At 52.2% G+C, this 13,633-nt stretch overlaps 1 protein-coding gene across 2 annotated transcripts; it reads right to left on the bottom strand.

Moving 5' to 3' along the window:
- Window positions 1–3,044: 3,044 nt before the first annotated feature.
- On the bottom strand, window positions 3,045–8,468 carry LOC102965788 (complement factor properdin). Of its 2 annotated transcripts, XM_042974738.1 has the most exons (10): window positions 8,295–8,468; window positions 8,068–8,218; window positions 7,684–7,911; window positions 6,664–6,839; window positions 6,059–6,229; window positions 5,731–5,922; window positions 5,362–5,535; window positions 4,931–5,122; window positions 4,663–4,774; window positions 3,045–3,273 (listed from the first exon to the last, which is right to left on the bottom strand). In XM_042974738.1, the coding sequence occupies exons 1-10, from the start codon at window positions 8,371–8,373 to the stop codon at window positions 3,108–3,110; spliced, it is 1,641 nt and encodes a 546-aa protein (XP_042830672.1). In that variant the 5' UTR covers window positions 8,374–8,468; the 3' UTR covers window positions 3,045–3,107. The 2 variants fall into 2 exon arrangements, with proteins under 2 accessions (XP_042830672.1, XP_042830673.1); XM_042974739.1 differs by lacking the exon at window positions 7,684–7,911 and having other exon boundaries at window positions 8,295–8,466.
- Between the last annotated feature and the right edge of the window lie 5,165 nt (window positions 8,469–13,633).

Genomic DNA, 13,633 nt, shown 5'->3' on the forward strand with positions numbered 1-13,633 from the left:
CAGTGAAAGCACAAATCCATTTAAAAGCAATCATTTGTTGACAGCACCCAATGCTTAACTAAGGTATTGTCTCATCCAACCCTCACAACAATCCTGTGGGGTGGGAAACATTGCTACTTTACAGATGAAGGAATCCAAAACTCCAGTTCATTCCCAAAGGGCCATGTTGACTTTGTGATCCATGCATTTCTTAAATAGAATGTGCTAGAAAGAGGTGCCAGTGTGGCTGGAACAAAGTGAGCAAGGGAGTTTGTGGCAGGAGATGGCGTCAGACTGCTTAGCAGGGACCAGACTGAGCAGGTTCTTGTGGGCCGCAGGGAGTGATGGGGGTGGACCAAGTGAGGTGGAAGAAGATATGGTAAGAAATAGGCAGATTTGGAGTCTCTTCTGCCTGCAGGATTTTCAGTTGAATCATCCACCCGTTCTTCATTTGTTCATTCTTTATTCACTAAATCCTTGGCCTGTTTAAACAAGGTAGTGATGGGGTGGAGCCTAGAGTCAGAGTGCTTGAAGTTCAAACTAGACCTCCACCATACCCTTGGGAAAGTGACTTAACCCCTCTGAGACTTGGTTTCCTCATCTGTCAAAATGATCAACTGACCCACCTGTAAGGGGGTGTGTGTGTTGGTGGGAGATGACCTCTATATTTTCGCATGTGCTGTGGCTTCTGCCAGGAATGTCCTTTACCTCTCTCTCTCAAGGATATCTTTGGCCAAGGTCTCCAGGAAGTCCCCTCGTCCAGGACTCAGATTCCATCTCTTCTTCCCCCAGCCTCCCACAGTCTTCAGGTCAAATTCTTCTTCTACTCCCTCCTCCGTGCCAGGCAGCCTCAGTCTCACTCCTGGGTCTTTTCTTTGGCTATTCCTTCCCTGTCTTTCCTGGATGCTCTGTCTGCATTCCATCTCCCAGTGTCCCCCAGATGGGGAACTCCCCATTAGTCAGGTAATTTCCCAACATGTAGAGGTATGTGTTTCCCAGTTTTTTGCTCAATAACTGAAGTAAACAGGCTGTGTGCTGGACCCGTGGTGGCCTCTCCGGGGGACAGGAGCAGGTGCAGGTCTACAGATCTTTCTGGCTCATCTCAGGGCCAGAAGTCGGGGAACTTAGGAATCTGTCTCCAGACTGCGTCTTCCTGGGGCCCCCATTCCTAGGTTTCTACTATTCATGGCCCCCAGCATAATTCCCTTTCTCTAGGTGGCTCGATTCCCAGAAATACATGTTTTCTAGATTGTTTTACAGAAGAATGAGGATTCCCCTCAAGAGTGTCTCAACTCCCTGAGGCAGAGGTAAGGCTCCACTGCACTGTCTCCATCTTCTCCAGCAGGAATGAATGAACCGAAGGGGTTCCAGGAATGATTTTCTTTGTTGTGCATTGGTGAGCAATGACCCCGAGACACACACACCTGACATATGTTCATAATCAGTATCGTACCCGCGTTTATAATGCACACTCGCACATATCCATGGCACATTAATGCACATGTACATGCGTGCATGTGCACACACACACATCTATAATTCAGATTGTTATGGCGCACACATGGCTGTAACTTTAAATGCATTCTGCATACACTCAATACATCCTTAATTCTTGCCCAGACCCATAGGTCTGCATATCATACATACACAAAGATATGTCTCATAATGCACAAACTTCCACTTTCTTGTAAACACAGACCTCTCATACCCTGTGGTAGCGACCAGAATCACTCACTTCAGCTCAGTCTTCCCAAGATGACCAAAAATTCATCAACTTTGTCTTTACTTCCACCCATCAACTGACCTATTTTACAGAGGGAAATCGACCCAGAGAAAGTAGCACCCTGACAGACTCCAGGTGTCATGAATCTTTCATCTGAACCCTTTCACAGAGGGGTCCCTCCACTCACAGCACACATGGGGCTTCAAATGTTCAGCCTACTCTCTTTCTGTGCTTCAGTTTACTCCTTTGTAAATGGGAATGATGATAATATTGACCTTCTTAGGTTTGTTGTGGATTAAATGAATTCATGATGCTATGCAGTCTTAAAACACTAACCAGGCACACTAGGTATTAGCTAATTCCACAGTTATGATTATTCTTAGGATTTGTCTCATCACAAGGGGCTCAGAATTCAGTAAATGCGAATTGGTGCAAAATCGAATGAGCAAATGTTAACAGTATTAGTGCCTGGGTTTGTTCCCTTCATTGTGGAGACACGTGCCGTTCTGACTCTTCTCTATTCTCCATGATGTCCAGCGCTATTGTTAGTATACAGTAGGCGTTGATAAGTGTTGAATAAATGTTCAAACGAAAGGATCACATATTCTGACTTTGTTCCCTCGCTCAGATGTCCTCTCCTTCTACCAGCCCTCCTCCACCCCAGATGCCCAGACTTAGTTCTAGTATACAGTAGACGCTATCAAGTGTTGAATGAATGTACAAATACCAAAGGAATCTGTGTCTGGGTTTGTCCCGGGGGCTCCTTCTGGCAGATGCTGACTCTAGCTTCTGTTTGCTCCTGCCCCAGCTCAGAGCACCTCACAGGCACTTTTTCGGTCCACCCCCGGCCATCCCCCCACTTGTGGTCTCGCGGAGCTATTTCGTCTCTGCTAATTGTGGCATTGGAGCAGGGCTGTTGGGAGTGGGTGGGTGCAGGTGTTCAAGCGGCGGGGTGCCAACCACAGGCATGCCTCTGCCGCCTTTGCCGCGGTTCAACGCCGAATTAACGTGGAACCGCCAGCCGAGAGGCTCTGGCGGGTGGAAACCTGGACACGTCGGCCAATCAGAAAGTGCCTGCCAGGGCGAGTAGCCAACCAGGAAACCCGTAACGCGGAGCTCTGCAGAGGAACGTGCTGTACTGGCCAAGGGCGCTGCAGAAGGCGGAAGAGGGGGGGGGGGGTGCGCGCAGACGCTGGGATCAAGACGGCCACGAAGGGACCGATACTCGCTTTCGCTCCTGCCAAACTATGGCCAGAGCGGAAAATACTGTTTTCCACAACAAGCCGCTGCTACTCTGCCCGTGCTGTGCCCTTTGGCTTAGAAGATGGTATTGCCCCACTCCTGGGGAAGAGATCCGTTTATTGAAGTTTGGGAGGTCCGGGGGTCAGAGTGGGAGAGAGAGGTGTTAGAGCTTCTCATCCTCAGGGTCTATGCATTCAGGCACGTGTAGACAGGGCCGTTTCTCCTCCACCACCGCCTTCTGCCCCTGCAGCATCTCGCACAGTGTTGATGGCTTCCCCCAGAAGGTCACGTTCTTCTCACCCTGACCTTCGACCACGGTAACGGTGGGCCTGGGGCATTAGAGGGGAATGGAGGGGAGAAGCTCAAGGAAGGCAAGAATGCATTCAACAAATTCTTATTGAGTGCCTACTGTGTGCCCAACACTATTTTCTGGCTATGAGATATCGGGCAATTTCTGTATCTTCCCTCTGCTCATCTGAAACATGGGAATAATTGGCATAATGATAATACCCACCTTACTGGGCTGAGTGAGGATAACTGAGTTAATTTAGATAAAATGCTCAGAGTGCTGTCTGGTACACAGTAAGTGCTCAATAAATGCTGGTAATTGTTCCTTATTAACAAGAGTTACCCTCTCCTACCTTCCAAATCCTTTACGTCTCTCTCTATTGCCCACTGGAAAAGATGCCAGATGCCTTGCCCTGGTATTCGAGACCTTGCTTTTGGGCCCACATGCCTGCCCCAAGCCAACCTCTCTCTCTTCCATTTCATCTGGACTTAGTCCCACATCCAGAATGGTCTTTGCCTGGCTTATTCCTCCCACAAGGCAAGCACTCCATTCATCTGCTCTCACTCCAGTCCCCTCATTCAAATCCATTCGTTTCCCCACTCTGTCAAGTGCTTTCTGCCTCCACTCAACACCTCTAACTCCTTTTCAAGATCCCCTAGAAACCCCAGAGCGAGAGACCAGTTCCCAGATGGCAGGCCTTCCATGAGTTGAGAATGGCCCACTCAATCTAGTGGCTTGGTGTATCTGGAAATACAGAAGGGATGAGTGGGCGTTTTAACCCTCTCCAACACCTGGGCCACCAGGAAACACTTCGGGCGGCTGGTCACCTATGTCCAGGACTCTGCTCACACAGTCCTGACACTGGGAATGCCCTTCCTGCCAGGGGAGACCCGATAAGCTTCCTGGGCCTGGGTCAAGATGGCAGCCCCTTATCCATGCCCCAACTGTTCCACATTTGCCTTCTGTCAGGGCCCTGCTGACCTGGATCCTTTGGGGGACCCAAGGGACCTGGGTTCTGTGGGCCTATGATTGTTGCCAAAAAGGCCTTCAAGTGCCTTGGGGCAGTGAGACGTTGAGTGAGATGTGGGTGGCTGAAGGAATGAATAACTGAATGAAGGCTTGAGTGACAGAAGGAGCAAATGGAAGCATGGGTAACCGAGAGAGTGAGAGCACACGGTCACAGGAAGGACTGGGGGAATGGGGGAATGGCTGAGTGACTGAATGAGAGGCTCAGAGGGCACAGAGGCTACCAATTCTCCCCTCAGTATTCTCTTTCTCGGCTGCTTCCTTAGTTTCTCTCCTCTTCCTGCAGGTGAGAGGTGGCAATTGTCAGGGCAGGCACCTTAGACCCAGGAGTGGACGCCCTGGTTGCAGGGAGCTGAGCAGACTCTCCCACCCCCTCCTGGGCACACTGTGCCCCCTCACTTACCGGAACTTGGGGAGCGGGGCTGTGCAGAGGCGCTGGCGGGTTTGTACAGGGTTGGGTTTACACGGGGGCATGCACAGCCCCCAGCTACTCCACTCTGACCACGAGCCTTTCCCTGCAAGGAGTCAGAATGAGAGGTCTCCGTGGGGTGGGAAATGAGAGAGAGAGAGAGAGAGGTGGCAGGGACATGGGGTCCACGGTAGAGTCAGAACCGCTCCCTTCACTGCATGGGCGGCCCCAGCCTCACAGGCTCGTCCGCAGGGGCACTCACAGGGGCAGCGCTGGATGTTATAGCAGTGACGGATGTCTTGTTGTTCCCCGATGCACCGCTGCCCGTCAAACTTGCGGCCCTTGCAGCTCCGAGTGCGTGTCTGCTGGCCGGGGATCTCCTCACAGCTGATAGTTTTTATGTTCCGACGGGAGCAGGGGCTCCACTGCCCCCAGGGCCCCCACTCTCCGTTCACTGCAGAGACAGGGGCAACCAGAGAAGGGGGCCAGTGAAGGGATCCAGAGGAAGGAATGAAGACTGGGGGAAGGAGCGGGGGTGAGCAGATGTGTGGATGGGGGATCAGGGGTGGGACTGAGGCACCAGGGCCAGGAATGGGGGAGTCAGAGGCAGGAACAAGGCGTTAGTAGCAGGAACTGGGCAGCAGAGATGGGTGAGGGCTAAGGCATGGCGACAATACATCTTGAGGTACTGACCTGGGCAGGGCTCGGCCGTGTTGCAGATTAAGGTCCGGACGTTATCACCAGCACAGAAGGGGCCCCCATGCTGGGGCTTAGGGTGATCACATGTCCGTCGTTCCAGGATCTGGCCCAGGCCACAGGTCACAGGGCAGGGGCTTATAGGGCTCCATGGTCCCCAGCCACCAGCCACTGTTGGGGTGGGGGATGAAGTGAGAAGAAAGTCCACCTCAATCTTCCCCTCAGCCCCTAGACCCTCGAGGCAGACGAACGAAGCCCCAGTGAAGAGCTCCATGGTCACGTGGCCTAGGATCTCTATCCCCTGAAATGGCAGAGTGTCTGTGCCCGAGTCAAGAACAGAGTGTCAGAGGCCTCATCCCTGTGTACCTGGGCAGGGTGGCAGGCCGGGGCAGGTCTGCTGTTCACTGTCTGGCCCCGGGCAGGGATTTCCAGGAGGCTCCTTGGACGGCTTAGGTGCAGAACACGTGCGGCTTCGTATCTCCACAGGTTTGCTGGGTCCACCGTGGCAGGAACCCGAGCAGGGGCCCCAGGGACCCCAGGCAGCCCAGGCCCCGTGTACTGTGGTGGGACAGGGCGGGGGGATGCTAAGTGTGGTCATGCATGCTGAAGTCCTCCAGCCCTGGCGGTTCCCTGCTGGAACCCCCAGACCCACCCCGGGTGCCTGCATCAGTGCCCTGTGGTTGCCTTCACTCACTGGGGCAGGCCTTCTGGGTGTCGCAGGGTTCTGATTCCTGTGGCTTTCCTGGGCAGTGGCCCCCACACTTGGGGGTGGGGTGATCACATGTTCGCTGACGGGTCCGGGTCCCTTTGGAACAGGTGACAGAGCAAGCCGTCCAGGGACCCCAGTTGGACCAGCCACCCATCTCTGTGGGATAGAAGGGAGGGGGACAGGATGGAAATGGGGGCATTATGCGGGGTTCCTTGCTTCCTCACGTGCCCCACATCCTCTGCCACACTTGGTGCAACATCATTGCTCCTCCGGACTCTTGCAGTAGCCTTCACACCGGTCCCCTCTGCTTCAGCCCTCACCACATACAATCTGCCCTCCTCCTGACAGTGAGAGGGATGTCACAAGCCAAGTCCACTCACGTTCCCCGTCTGCCCACGACCACAGAATAAAAGCCAGCATCCTTAGCCTAGCCCACAAGGATCAGTTCCCCTTTGATGTCGCCTCCCACAACTCTCCTCCAGCCACACCGGCCTGTTCCTTAGTGCCTCACACACATCAGGCACAGTCCTGCCCTTAGGGCCTCTGCCCTGATCGTTCCCAGGGTCGCCTGCCTTGGGGATCCTCCTCACCAGGACAGCACGGGTGGTCCTCACAGGCCTGCAGCTCCCACTCGAGGGTCCCAGGCTCGACCTTCTCAGAGCACTGCCCATCCCAGCCTATGCAGCGCCGGTGCCGTAACTGGGATCCCTTAGTGCAGGTCACCGAGCAGGGGGCCCACGCAGACCACGGTGACCATCGTGGAGGCCTGCAGAGAGGAGCACATATGTCTCATCCTGGCTGGAGCTGGCAAGGATGATGTACTGGACTACAGAGTGTGGGCAGGCACAGGGCAGGGGTGCGGGCTGAGTGTATGTGGAATGGATTGGTCAGAGTGCCTACCTCTTTAGGGATGTCAGGGATTAAATGGGAAGAGGAGGGCACGCAGTAAGCACTTAACGATATCATTGACGTTCACGATCAGGGACCTGGAACCCTTTGAGGTCCCCCAAAGATAGTGCCAGGCATGCAGTAAGCAAATATAAGGACTAGGGGCCCAGACCTGCTGTCAGAAACCTGCCAGGCGACCACCGTACATGATGGCTGGTAAACAGGAAGTGCTTCATAAACAGGAGCTATTAATCCAGTGAGCTTAGAGACCTGGTCAGAAATACCCCAGATCTATCCCCAACTCCCTGCACAGCATAATACTAAACTGATGTGAACTGCTGACACGACTAGGGGCCCAGAGCTGCCTTCAAAACTCCCCAAGCTCCCCTTCCATAGGGTGTATCTAGGATATACAGTAAACTGTTAGAAAACATGTTTGGCATACAGTAAGGGTTCAATACATGTAGGCTGGCATCATGATTGGGAGACTGGAGACACCCTCATAAATCCTCCAGCTACCCATGACCTCTGCAATGCATCCAGTGTGCTGGGAGTACTCAATGAATAACGTGAAGTGTCATCATAACTAGGGGCTAATCAGGAGCCTGGAGCTGCCCTCACAATTCCCCAAACTCTCCCACCCCCACGACACATCTGTATACAGTAAGCATTCAGTATGAGCTGAAATCACAATTAGGGGATGTGAGCTACCTTCAGAATACCTGAGCTGTACTCCACCCACGATGCTTCCAGTATGCAGGAAGTGCTCAATAACCAAGCTATGGCAGTGGTTCTCAACCCGGGGTGGTTTTGCCCCCGGGCGGGGGGACAATTGGCAATGTCTGGAGACAGTTTGGTTGTCGCGATTGGCTGGGGGAGTTGCTACTGGCATCAAGTGGGAGGACAGGGAGGCTCCAGAGTACAGGTTTTGCAATGCACAGGTCAGCTCCCTACAACAAAGAATGTTCCGGCCCCAAATGTCAACAGAGGCTGAGAACCTCTGGGCTGTGGTCCTGATCAGGGCCTTGGAGTCGCCCTTGGAAATCCCAGAGGAGCAAAGGCCCCAGTTGTGGGTGGCCTCTCCTGCAACCCCCGTGCCCCCTCACCTGCATGCTTGGCACAGCTTGCTGCCAGGCTTCTGGAAGGCGTAGGCAGGGTTGAGGCAGCAATCATTCACACTGACACCTCCCCCCAGGAGGCCCGTGCACTTGCCTGTGGCTTCCTCATACTGGGTGAAGCACAGTACGGGGTCTGAGCCTGGAACAGGGTTGGGGGGGGCACGGTCAGGGCTGTCATGGGCCCCGGGCACCCCAGGGCGCCCTCACCCACTCACCTGTGGCTGGCAGCAGGGCGAGCAGCAGCGGCAGCGGCAGCAGTGGTAGCAACCGAGGGGCCTGTGCTCGGGTGGGCATGTTGAGCACTGCACCCCAGCAGCTCTGCCCTCCGCCAGAGAGGAGGCCTGGCTTTGTATGGGCTGACCCGGCTCTGGAATCAGTGGGAAAGAGGAACCGGGCCAGGAGGAACTGGGAGGGGGAGGGCAGTTGGGGGGGAGGGGAGAGTGTCGTGCAGGGTCCCGGAAGCTTCAACCTCTTTCCTGTCACCTCTTCCCCTGGAGGCCTCCTGCTCTGCTCTCCCCTCCCTACTTCCTGCCTCACTCTTGGTCCGGTTTTGCTCCTCACTGTATCCCCAGCACCCGCACCCTGCCCAGCAACCCTTGAGTACTCAGTCAGTGCTCCCTGGTCACATCCTTACTGAGAAGAAATGGAGCATACACTTGCTATCTGGGTGACCTTGGGTAAGTCACTTGAACCTCTCCGAGCCTCAGTTTCTCCAACGGTAAAAAGCAGTCTGTACCACAACGATAGTGTCAACCTCAAGTGGGGGTTGGACGACGGGAAATGAGTGTAGGGTGCTCAGTGTGTCCCTCCTCATTGGATCGAGGTAATTGCTTCATCCTCCTCTTTCCTGAAAGTGAGGTTCCCTGTGGTCAGCATGGGGAAGGGCGGTCAGCACAGGGAAGTGAGAAGGGGAAGTGAAAGTATGGGAAAAAGGGTGTGGGAGTGAAGTGGGACTATCCACTGTCCCAGGTGGGGGCAGCTGGGGCCTGGGGAGGGGGTGGATGGGAGGGACCGAGCTTGACCACGATCCATCGAGTAACTGGGGTGGGTAACAAGCCCCGCCCTGAGCCTGTATCACGGAGTTTGTTGCAAAGACTGGGACTTTCAGATTCTTAAAAGTCCTTAGAACAGTGCCTGGCATACAGTAGGTGCTGCTTGTTAAATACATTCACTCAACGTGTATTGAGCATCTATTGGGGGTCAGATGCTGTTCTTGGCACTCGATGGAGCAGAGCATAAGATGGCCCCAAATCCTGGCCCTCTAGGGGCTTACGCTCTAAAAGAGGAGACAAACAAAAAAGGTCATCTCCCTCACAGAGGCTTTCTCTAGCTACCCTTTTGTATGGCACTCCTGTCACTCTGTAGCCCAGGGGCTCTCAAACCTTAGTGTGCATCAGAATTATCTGGAAGATCTGTTGAATCACAGATTGCTGGGCCCCACCTGTTTCTGATTCTGTAGGTGTGGGGTAGGACTCAAGAATGTACATTTCTAGGGGTGCCTGGGTGGCTCAGTCAGTTAAGCATCCGACTTTGGCTCAGGTCATGATCTTGTGGTTCGTGAGCTCAAGCCCCACATTGGGCTCCACACTGATAGCGCAGAGCCTGCTTGGAATTCTCTCTCTCCTTCTGTCTCTCTCAAAATAAATAAATAAACTTAAAAAAGGTTAAAAAAAAGAATATAGATTTCTAGGGATGCCTGGGTGGCTCAGTCAAACATCCGATTCTTGATTTCAGCTCATGTCATGATCTCATGATTTGTGAGATTGAGCCCCGTGTTGGGCTTTGCACTGTCAGTGCAGAGTCTGCTTGGGATTCTCTCTTTCTTTGCCCCTCCCCTGCTCACGCTCTCTCTCAAAATAAATAAACATTAAAACAAAAAGAATGTGCATTTCTACCAGGCTCCCAGGTGACACTGATGCTGCTGGTCTGGGGACTACACTTTAAGAACCATTCTAGTCACTGAAACCTCTTTCTTTGTAGGTCTCATCTATAAAAACAATTCTGCATGCTCCTTCTTTTACTGTTAATAATTAAGTCCTCTTCAGCCCCTTGTTGATGCAGGTAAAACTGAGCTCCACGGACCTGCTCTTTTCTTTTTTCTCATAAGCCCTGATGAGTGAAACTCCAGAGCCCACTTTAAGAACAGGAAGTTCTTTAATTAACAAAAAAGAGTCTGGGGTGCCTGGGTGGCTCAGTCAGTAAAGCATCTGACTTCGGCTCAGGTCATGATCTCCAGGGTTCGTGAATTTGAGCCCTGCGTTGGGCTCTGTGCTGACAGCTCAGAGCCTGGAGCCTGCTTTGGATTCTGTGTCTCCCTCTCTGCTCCTCCCCTACATGTGCTCTCTCTCTCTCAAAAATACATCAACATTAAAAAAAGTCTAAGAAAGTTAGGAAGGCCGGGTGTCATTTCCTCTGCATTCATGGAGGGAGAGGTACCATTCTGCAAATTAAAACAAGGTAATAGAATTTGATCGGGTCAGGTGTTAAAAGAGAACTTTCACAAGGATGTTGGTCTTGTGTTATGGGTGATATGTTGACATTTGTATCCGTTACAGATGTACTGTTTCCTGAGAACATAAGCCTGTCTTTGAAAGTATGCTTTGAACAAAGGGATCTTGCTAAGATTCCAAGACTCAAACATCAGCGCGGTGTTAATCCTGCAGAAACAAACTCCCCAAGAAACCTGTGATTCTGGTTGGCTGTTTTATCTAATCACCCGTTGCCCTGGTAATAATGATAGAATTGATAGTTCCTTTGTGCCTAAACTGTATACTCCTAGGACTCCCTGTGGAAGAGGGGTGTTGGTGCTTCCATCTTCTCCCACGTTTGGCAATAAAATGGCTCTGCAGATTTATTATTTCAATGGAGTGAGAGATTCTTGTCTCACGTCATTATTGCACTGCCGCCTGATATGATGTATTTATCTGTTTCTTTCTTGTCCGTCACCATCACCCTCACTAAAATGCCTGCTCTCCAAAGGGCAGGGATTTGTGCCTGGCTTGGTAACTGCTGTGGCCGCAGGGCTCAATAAACAGGCGCCGAATGAATAAATATGTGAAATCAACAAGACTCTAGAGATTCTGACAAGTGCGACGAAACAGAGTCTGGGCTGGTGGTAAAAATGTGGGCATCGCCGCTGAGGGGATAAGTAGAGTCTCAAGGGCCGGCACTGGAGCAGACTTCCAGGAGACCTCACCTTGTGCCAGGTAAAACCCCGGGAACTCCAGCGTTTCAAGTTTTGGAGAACTGGGAGAAGCCAGCGCAGGGGACAGAAGAGACAGGACCCGTAGAGGAAGTGACTTTCTCCCAGGCCTGGCATATTTGCTCCGTGGTCTCTCATACAGTCTCATTTGGCCTTGGTCATTTTCTCTCACCTTTTTTTTTTTTTTTAAACACAGTTACACACAGTTCTGGATCTCTAGTCTCTACTAGAGTGTCTTAGGAGCAGGGCTCATTTACATATTTGGTCTCACAGCCTCTCAGACTTTCCTTCACACACTCAGGGAGTCATTTTCTCTGTCATGGATTCCTGGTCTCCTACAAACAGCTTCTCTCTCTCTCTCTCTCTCTCTCTCTCTCTCTCTCTCACACACACACACACACACACACACACACACACACACACACACGTCTTACAGCCTCCCTCATTTGGCCAGTACCACCACCATGTCCTCTTACAGGTTTTTCACATGCACACAACACAGTCACGCCTTTAGATGTTTCTACCACTTAGTCACATATCAGAATAGTCACTGATTTATAGCCCCTGCTGGTCTTTCATGAACTTTCTTGCACACAGACGAAATCGCCATCTCTCCTACCTCTTCTCACCCAAGCCCCCATCCATCTCACACAGCCACAGTCGCCGATGGTAGCTAAGGTGCACACGCATGCAGTCATACGGTATCTCAGACACTGTGTCAGTCACCTCGTGTCACGTTTCTTCTCCAGCGGCGTTCAGTATACCCAGTCCTGATTTACAGCCTTTAACAGTCTCTTGCAAGGAGGTTCACATACACTCACACCATCTGTATCTCAGATGCTGTCTCGGTCACCTGTTCACTGTCACGGTCACGTTTCTTCAGTCAGCCTCTGCCATCTGTAGTCACCAATTCTCAACTGCTATGAGGCTCTCAGTGTCACACACACACACACACACACACACACACACACACGGTCTCTCATGGCCTTGGTCCTTCACACCATCTTTCCTTAGCAGGGACACTTGAACACAGCTACAGCCTTGCCCGCTTCTCCCACATACCAATCCCATGGCCTCCCAGGGCCTCATTTTCTGATTTTCACACACATTAAAACCTCTAACTAGGGGCACCTGGGTGGCTCAGTGGCTTAAGTGTCCGACTTCGGCTGAGGCCGTGGTCTCACGGTTTGTGAGTTCGAGCCCCACACTGGGCTCTCTGCTGTCAGTGCAGAGCCCACTTCAGATCCTCTGTCCCCTTCTCTCTCTGCCCCTCCCCAGTTTGTTCTCTTTCTCTAAATAAATACACTTAAAAAAATATTTTAAAGAATCCCTCTGATTAAAGTCCCACATGAGATGTTTCACAGACTCGCTCACACACTGCTGGGCTGTTGATTCTCTCTCACACAGTGCCGTGTACCTTCTCGGCTCTCACTCACAAACACTTATGTGGTCTCTCGTACTGTTTCAGTCACTCGGCCTCGCCATCATTTTCTCTCCTGCTGTCACAGTCCCCCCTGAGCCTCTGGGCTAGACTGGAGTAGAAACTGTAATCAATCTTCCACTCGTCTCAGGTATACACACACACACACACACACACACACACACACACACACACACACAAAGCACACGTACACATGCACATGCACACTTTGCAGCCTCACGCTTCCCTGGCCAGAGCCATCTTTTCTCAGGTGCTCAGTCTTTGCTAGTTTCACACGAACAGTGTCGACACACGCAATCACGCGTTCCTGGATCTCGTGTCTCAGGCACCCATCTGGCCTCACAGCCATTTTCTCCTCGTACCATCGACTTTCCCCACAAGGCTGCCATGGCTTCAGTTGCTACCACAGCCTTGCGTGAAGTTTCACACACAAACCATCTCCCGGTCATCTGCTTATTTACAGTGAAGTGTCTCTGACCATCTCCACTGCACCTTCGTGCCCGTACAGGCTCACACATCGTTTTGGTCACTCGGTCTGTCTCGCTCACCATCATCAGCCTGTCAGTGTCGGGGGTGTGGCCCCCGCTACCTTTGCCTAAACAGGACTTCACACACACCTCCGGTCTCTTGCACAGTACCTTAATCAGTCATTCCGTCCCACAGTGATTTTCTGCCACACAGCCATAACTTCTCACATAGACACGATGTCGCTTGTGGTTACAGCCACCACTCTCTCATACACGGTTTCACACGCATGTATGCACGATCACAGCTCTCCACACTTGCTCTCTTCTTCACACATGTGGTCACCGATCTGCAGTCTCTCTGACACACACCGCCATGCTACCTCTCGTAGTCAATTTCACACCCTCACCGCCCTTCATACAAACTCCTGCCTATCACAGTCAGTC

Source organism: Panthera tigris, chromosome X (assembly GCF_018350195.1).
Source record: "Panthera tigris isolate Pti1 chromosome X, P.tigris_Pti1_mat1.1, whole genome shotgun sequence".
In the NCBI taxonomy this organism is placed as follows: Eukaryota; Metazoa; Chordata; class Mammalia; order Carnivora; family Felidae; genus Panthera; species Panthera tigris.